Here is an 8,702-nt window from a genome sequence, read left to right as displayed (position 1 = left end):
CCGGAGAATTAAATGCCGACGGCTTAAAACATTTACGTCACAAGTACTCGATGGTCGCGATATAGTCATTTCATACATCTCACGTAAAACAAGCCGCGATATATCGAGTATATTCGATATATCGCCCACCCCTACATGAAAGCTGAAACATTTATCACGTGGCGGTGTGACAGCAGGGCGGCGTGCAGCAGCGTACCTGATGTGTGTGGCCGGTAAAGACTCGAGCTGGCGGGACAGGAAGAGCTCTCTGTGTCTGAGCTGGTGTTTCTGTTCTCGGGGAGGTCCGCCATCTCGCGGTTCTCCATCTCCCTCCTCCAGCTCCCCTGGGAGGTAAAAAAAAAAAAAAAAGGTCAAAAGGTCAAACTACACGCATCTGATGAGGGGAACAATTGCGTCCACAGGGAGAACGGCGAGGAGGGGACGAGGAGGGGAGGGATGTATCGGCTGCACCAAAAAAAGTCTCAGGTGCACACAACACGCGGATTAAAGCACGAGGATGCACACTTGATGAGCCGGAACAATAAGTCTCCGGGGAGGAGACTCTGTGTACATACATACTCTGCTTTACATAAATCTCACTCGCCATGTCTCCATGAGACCGAACGGGGCAAAGGTTCTCTGCGTTTCTACCCTCGTATCAGAGCTTCACCCTCCTGTTGGTCCCCTCAGGATTCTCAATCACTTTTAATGTGTTTAAATGTGGTTTTTAATAAACTTATTCGTGTGATTCAAGTGTGGAGATCCTCAACGAAACCTGATGATTTTCACACCACACAACTCGTAGCGAGAAGTCGTGACCTCACTGTTTCATTGAGAAATCGGAAATGTGAAACTTTTTTTTTTCTAATTTAAAAGTTGTTTTTCCAGAACGTGGATACCAACATTTTTCAGACTTTGTGTCTAGTTTGAAGAATATTTCAGTCAGTTTAATGCTGTTTTTCAGAACGGCTGAAGGTAATAAAAAATTAAAATAACAAAAAAGAGGAATATTTACGTCTCTTCAAAATAATCTGGACGTGAGGTGCTGCCTGGGGTTTACAATGCGAGTATTTCTAAAAGCCGGGCTCTCGAGAGCTGTTTAGACTCAAGAATGTCTCCAAGATCCATTTAGGTCATTACACCCTCCAAATAATTATTTCATTAACGTATAGAGTTGATTTCCCCGTGTTGGGAGAAAAGGATTTGTGCAGCTGAAATTCAACATTTCTAAACACTCAACAGTAACGTGCCTTTCTGGGAACAATGTCCCAGTTATTCTAGGTAATCCACAGATCTTTACTGTCACAGACTTTACCCTACTTTCTACCTTTCTGTGGATTATCCAGAGGAACGGGGACACGTTTCTGGAAAGAGAGGAGAGAGAGAGACGTCCCCGCTAAATTTCTTCTGTAGTTTGATCTCGGATTAGGATACAAGGGTAGTGCTGATGGTTTAAGGATAGATATGCTGCGCCTGCCTGTCAATGAACAATATAAAAATAAAAATGTCTTCCTCTTGGTATGACTTGACAAAGCTCCTCCAGAGACATTATACAACTTCTTACACTGAACTTTGTGTGCCTTCTCTCTCTCTCTCTCTTCTCTCTATGCCATCGTCCCTCAGAGGGCTACGACGTGAATTCCCCGGATGAATTCCTTTATTCCAGATCTAACCTTGGAGGTCCTGGAAACCTTGGATTAAAAACCTTACACAAACAAACAAAAGACATCGAAGTGGAAAGCTGTCCGAGAATGAAATGGACAGAGCGATGTTGACGGACTATCAGCCATCTGAGTGGGTCTTGTGTCTGAGTCATTCCTATAAGAACATATTCAGCTCGTAAGGAAACATTCCCTTCCTGTATGTAGATGGGGAGGAAAACGGAAGGTGGGAGAAAAAAAAGAGGGTGGCGGTGAGATTGGACGGGGAAAAAAATAAACAGAGAGACAGATGAATAGGCGAGAAGAGCCGGGTGGGAGAAAGTGTGACGAAAGTGATAAAGCGCGCAGGAGCATGGATGAAGAAGAAAGGACAGCGAAGAGAAGAGAGGAGGGCGGAGAAGGGGGAGCGATAGAGAAATCAGCAGGGAGAGAAGGAGGAGGAAGAAGGAGAAAGGCCGGAGAAGAGAGGGAGAGAGAAAGGAGCAGTCAGTACGTCTCCAATCATTTGGAGTTTCATTAGAGGAAGCGAGACAGAAAGAGGGAGACGGGGAAGCAGAACAAAAGCAATCAGGGATTTTCAGGAGAAGAGATGTGTGGCCCAATCAATAAGTACTCCTTCACTCCCTCACTCTGCCCGCACTCAGCGCCCAGCAGACCACACCGTCAGGCCCAGGCACAGGCACACACACATGAGCCTCAGTCCAAACGCCACGTAAAAAACAACAAATATGGACGGATAAAAAAAAAAAAGAAAAGTTGTAGATGTGGAGAGACATTATGCATGTATGATTTGGACGAAATGAATGTGGTGTTGCAGGTGCTGCAGAGCTGGGTTTGTCCTCCACAAGGCGCTGCAGCACCGCGAAAACTGAATCACACTTAAATCTGACGAGGTGTGCGTTAATTATTGGATTTAAAAACTGCAAAGATTAAAAACCTTTAAAGTCTGTGTGTTAAGGCAATTTTCTTTCAAAACAAAATTAACTATTGTTGGAATAAATCTGCTGAAAACACGTTGAAAAGATTACCGAAACGTGGAGTTGGGGGTTAACAGGATTTTGTGGGCGTGCTTTAAGAGTGGTTCGATGACACGCGGAGAGAGAGACAGAGATGAATTCACTCTCGCTCAGTGTTCAAACTAGTTCTGTCATTTTCTGATCTTTAAAGATTTTTTTTTTTGGCCTTTAATGATAGGACAGTGAAGATGGACAAGAGCAGAGAGAGGGGGAGTGACACAGTAAATGGCCGTTCGATGCGGGATCGGCATCGGGCCCACTGCAGCGAGGATATGCCTCCACCACACGGGCGGCGCTTAACCCACTACGCTGCTCCGACCGCCTCTTTTACTGGTTTTGACACCTAATTTCAAAAAACTGTCGATATTTTCAATCATTCAAATTTGGATAGTGTTAATACGTTCTTGTGTTGACAAACTCGAAACACGGATGGAAAAACAGGATGTGAAACTTGTAGAAGATCATTCGGAGCATTAGTTAGTATTAGGACTGGTCCAGAATTTTACCCAGATTACTTGTTCAGGTTGTACCTATAGAAACTTACAAAATCGACATTAAATTACTGGAAAAATTGCTTCCTGAGTTGACACCACTACGGTTGTTCTCTGCAGCATCTGATGTACTATGGAGGTTCGTTTGTGTATTGAATGTTTGAATATGTATATTGATTTAATATATTAATTGGATACTGTTTTTTTTCAAACTACAATGTTGTTGATGAAAATTAATTTAATGAAACCAGGATGTTTTCTCACTGGTTTTTAACGATCAGCGACTGTAGCGTTGCACCTTTAATTTTAAATTCGCTCGATCTAACAGTCCGTCAGTGTTTCCCCCCCTCAGGAAGATTGGTTAGCCAGTGGCGGGTAAACGGTTGGCTGCTTTTGTTCCCTCACCACATCAGCACCTGATTTGACTGATTGGACCGTTTGTCTCTATGTCTGAAGCCGGGGCTGCGGCTAATGATATTTTCCGTTGTTTATTCCTTCAATTAAACGATTAGTCCGATGACGGGTTGGTCCGAACATGGTCCGTCACGAGTTCCCACACGTCGAGGCGATATTTTAAATGTAACGAAATACAGAACACATTGCAATACATTTTCCATTTGAGAGCTGGGAGCAGCAAATATTTGTCACAAATGAAAACAAACGATGAAGGCTGATTACTTAAATTGTGATCATTTTTCGTGGATCCACTAATTTATTAAAAAAAAGTGTTGTTTGTTTGACTGGCGTTGTTTAAGTTATATGTGATTAATCCATCAATCGCCTCTGCTGGGCTCATTTTTCCCCCAACTTTAGGAGGCGAACCATTTGATTTCGGAGGAGATACATTACTGCTTGATGTTTGCTTTCACCCACCAAAACACCTTACACGTATTAAATTGTTGCTTTGGAGGATAAAAAACTTAATAATATTATAACCTTTTCTCCACCATTTACTACCACTCCGCTCTACTGCACGTTCTCCTCTTTTTTGTGTGTTGGTCCTGAACTAGAGCATCGCCTACCCAGATTGTAACCTCCTTGAGGCCCAATAAATGTGTATTTTTTGGGGTTACATGAGAATTAAATGCCGACGGCTTAAAACATTTACGTCACAAGTACTCGATGGTCGCGATATAGTCATTTCATACATCTCACGTAAAACAAGCCGCGATATATCGAGTATATTCGATATATCGCCCACCCCTACATGAAAGCTGAAACATTTATCACGTGGCGGTGTGACAGCAGGGCGGCGTGCAGCAGCGTACCTGATGTGTGTGGCCGGTAAAGACTCGAGCTGGCGGGACAGGAAGAGCTCTCTGTGTCTGAGCTGGTGTTTCTGTTTCTCGGGGAGGTCCGCCATCTCCGGGTTCTCCATCTCCTCCTCTAGCTCCCCTGGGAGGTAAAAAAAAAAAGGTCAAAAGGTCAAACATACACGCATCTGATGAGGCGGAACAATGGCGTCCACAGGGAGAACGAGCGAGGAGGAGGACGAGGGAGGGGAGGGATGTATCGGCTGCAGCCAGAAAAAGTCTCAGGTGCACACAACACGCAGATATAAAGCACGAGGATGCACACTTGATGAGCCGGAACAATGAAGTCTCCGGGGAGGAGACTCCTGTGTACATACATACTCTGCTTTACATAAAATCTCACTCGCCGTGTCTCCATGAGACCGAACGGGGCAAAGGTTCTCTGCGTTTCTACCCTGGTATCAGAGCTTCACCCTCCTGTTGGTCCCCTCAGGATTCTCAATCATTTTAATGTGTTTCGAATGTGGTTTTTAATAAACTATATTCGTGTGATTCAAGTGTGGAGACTCCTTAAAGAACCTGATGGTTTGCACACACACACAAATCTGTAGCGAAGACGTCGTGACCTCACTGTTTTCATTGAGAAATCGAGAATGTGAAACTTTTTTTTTTCCTAATTTAAAAGTTGTTTTTCCAGAACGTGGATACCAAACATTTTTTCAGACTTTGTGTCTAGTGTGAAAGAATATTCAGTTTAATGCTGTTTTTCAGAACGGCTGAAGGTAATAAAAAATTTAAAAATAACAAAAAATGAAGAGAAATATTTACGTCTCTTCAAAATAATCTGGACGTGAGGTGCTGCTTGGATGTTTACAATGCGAGTATTTCTAAAAGTCGAGGCCCTGAGAGCTGTTTTAGACTCAAAGAAACGTCTCTAAGAATCCATTTTAAGGTTATTACACCCTCCAAATAAATGATTTCATTAACGTATAAGAGTTTGATTTCCCCGTGTTTGGAGGAAAGGATTTGTGCAGCTGAAATTCAACATTTCTAAACACTCAACAGTAACGTGCCTTTCTGGGAACAATGTCCCAGTTATTCTAGGTAATCCACAGATCTTACTGTCACAGACTTTACCCTACTTTCTACCTGTTCTGTGGATTATCCAGAGGAACGGGGACACAGTTTCTGGAAAGAGAGAGAGAGAGAGAGCGCGCGAGACATCCCAGCTAAATTTCTTCATGTAGTTTGATCTCAGGATTAGGATACAAGGGTAGTGCTGATGGTTAAGGATAGATATGCTGTGCCTGCCTATCAATAAACAATATAAAAATAAATAATGTCTTCCTCTTGGGTATGACTTGACAAAGCTCCTCCAGAGACATTATACAACTGCTATACACTGAACTTTGTGTACCTTCTCTCTCTTTCTCGCTACGCCATCGTCCCTCAGAGGGCTGAATTCCTTTTATTCCAGGTCTAACCTTGGAGGTCCTGGAAACCTTGCATTAAAGGAAACCTCGCACACAAACAAAAGCAAAGACTCGAAGGTGGAAATCTGTCCGAGAATGAATGGACAGAGCGACTGTTGACGGACTATCAGCCCATCCTGAGTGGGTCATGTGTCTGAGTCATTCCTATAAGAACATATTCAGCTCGTAAGGAAACATTCCCTTCCTCGTATGTAGATGGGGAGGAAACGGAAGGTGGGAGAAAAAAAAAAGGGTGGAGGTGAGATGGACGGGAAAATAAATAAACAGAGAGACAGATGAAATAGGCGAGAAGAGCGCGGTGGGAGAAAGTGTGACGAAAGTGATAAAGAGCGAAGGAGCATGAGATGAAGAAAGAAAGACAGCGAGGAAGAGAGGAGGAGAGGGAGAAGGGGGAGCGATAGAGAAATCAGCAGGGAGAGAAGGAGGAGGAGGAGGAGAAGGCCGGAGAGAGAGAGAGAAAGAGAGCAGTCAGTACGTGCTCCAATTCATTTGGAGTTTCATTAGAGGAAGCGAGACAGAAAGAGGGAGACGGGGAAGCAGAACAAAAGCAATCAAGGGATTTTCAGGAGAAGAGATGTGTGGCCAAAATCAATAAGTACTCCTTCACTCCCTCACTCTGCCCGGCACTCAGCGCCCAGCAGACACACCGTCAGTGCCCAGGCACAGCACACACACCCAGCATGAGCCTCAGTCCAACCGCCACGTAAAAAACAACAAAATATGGACGGACGTTATTAATAAAAAAAAGAAAGAAAAGTTGTAGGAAGTGTGGAGAGAATATTATGCATGTATGACTTGACTGAAAAATGAATGTGGTGTGCAGGTGCATGCACGAGCTGGTGGTGTCTCCTCCACAAGGCGCTGCAGCACCACGAAACTGAATCACACTTAAATCTGACGAGGTGTGCGTTAATTATTGGATTTAAAACTGCAAGATAAAAACTCTTTAAAGTCTGTGTGAAGGCAATTTCTTTCAAAACACATTAAATATGTTGGAATAAATTTGCTGAAAACGTGAAGACGTGAAAAGACCGAAACGTGGAGTTGGGGGTTAAAACAGGATTTTTGCGGGCGGTCTTTAAAGAGTGGTTCGATGACACGCGGAGCAGAGAGACAGAGATGAATTCATCTCAGCTCAGAGTGTTTCAAACTTATTCATGTCATTTTCTGAACTTATTAAAGATGATTTTTTTGGCCTTTAATGATAGGACAGCTGAAGATAGACAGGAAGCAGAGAGAGAGGGAGTGACACAGTAAATTAGCCGTCCGATGCGGGATTCGAATCGGGGCCAGCTGCAGCGAGGACTATAGCCTCCACACACGGGGCGGCCCCTTAACCCACTACGCTACCGACCGCCCCTTTTACCTGGTTTTGACACCTAATTTCATAAAACTTGTCGATATTTTCAATCATTCAAATTTGGCTGAGTTAATAACGCTTCTTTGGTCTGACAAACTCAGGACACGGATGGAAAAACAGGATGTGAACTGTAGTAAGATCATTCGGAGCATTAGTAGTGATTAGGAACGGTGGTCCATGAATATTCTACCCAGATTACTTGTTTCAGGTGTTACCTATAGAAAATTACAAAATCGACATTAAATAATTGGAAAAAATTATTCCTTGAATTTGACCACCACTACTGTTTGTTTCTCTGCAACATCTGATGTACTATGGAGCGTTCGTTTGTGTATGAATGTTTGAATGTGTATATTTGATTTAATATATTTAATTTGGATACTGTTTTTTTAACTACAATGTTGTTGATGAAAACTAATTTAATTTAATGATAACAGCAGGATTGTTTTCTCACTGGTTTTTAAACTGATCAGCGACTGTAAGGCGTGCACCTTAAATTTTAAATTCGACGATCACTAACAGTCCGTCAGTGTTTCCCCTCCTCAGGAAGATTGGTTAGCAGTGGCGGTAAACGTTGGCTGCTTTTTTTCCCTCACACATCAGCACCTGATTGTGACTGATTGGACCGTTTGTCTCTGTCTGAAGCCGGGCTGCGGCTAATGATTATTTTCCGTTGTTTATTCCTTCAATTAAACGATTAGTCCGTGAGAGGTTGGTCAGAAATGTCCGTCACGAGTTCCCACACGCTCGAAGCGATATTTTAAATGTAACGAATACAGAACACATTGAATACATTTTTACATTTGAGGAGCTGGAAGCAGCAAATATTTGTCACAAATGAAACAAACGATGAAGCTGATTACTTAAATTGTTGATCATTTTTCTGTGGATCCACTAATTAAAAAAAAAAAAGTTTGTTTTCGTTGACGAGCGTGTTAAGCTATGATGTGATTAATCCATCAATCAGCCTCCTGCTGGGCTCATTTTTCCCCCCAACCTTAGGAGGAGAAAAGATTCAGGAGGAGATACGGCTTAGCGTGATGTTTTCAACAAAAATTAAAGCTAAATGTTGTTTTGGAGGCTAAAAACTTAAAATATTATAACTTTTTTATCCACATACACACTCCATCTACTGCACGTGTAACTTTTTTATCCACATACACACTCCATCTACTGCACGTGTGTCTGCTCTCTGAGGTTTCGCCTCTTGTGTGTGTGTGTGTGTGTGTGTAATGAATAGAGAGCGTACAGATTGTAAAGCCCTTTGAGGCAAAAATGTGATTTTGGGTTATATAAATAAAACTGACTTGACTTTTTGAGCTGATTCCACAGTATCTGGGTTCTTGAATGTGTGTTACTCTGCTTCTGTATGCACATATCCATGACTTTACACATACACACACTTGCAGGATTATGCAGTGCTACATCAGTTGGCTGGCCCTTCCAACT

General features: G+C 42.8%; 1 protein-coding gene across 5 annotated transcripts in view; it reads right to left on the bottom strand.

Moving 5' to 3' along the window:
* The window catches only part of mta1 (metastasis associated 1), a 46,234-nt gene that overhangs the window by 15,702 nt on the left and 21,830 nt on the right, over positions 1-8,702 (bottom strand). For 4 of the 5 annotated variants that reach the window (XM_027274628.1, XM_027274626.1, XM_027274627.1 and 1 more), the window contains one exon: positions 4,416-4,542. In XM_027274628.1, the coding sequence (XP_027130429.1) occupies positions 4,416-4,542 (127 nt within the window). Of the gene's footprint in view, positions 1-196; positions 324-4,415; positions 4,543-8,702 lie in introns of all 5 variants that reach the window. The other variant, XM_027274625.1, reaches the window with a different exon arrangement.

The sequence above is a fragment of the Larimichthys crocea genome, chromosome XXIV (assembly GCF_000972845.2).
Source record: "Larimichthys crocea isolate SSNF chromosome XXIV, L_crocea_2.0, whole genome shotgun sequence".
Lineage (NCBI taxonomy): Eukaryota > Metazoa > Chordata > Actinopteri > Sciaenidae > Larimichthys > Larimichthys crocea.
The sequence above is the reverse complement of the archived record's forward strand: the minus strand, read 5'-3'. Positions and strand labels throughout refer to the sequence as shown.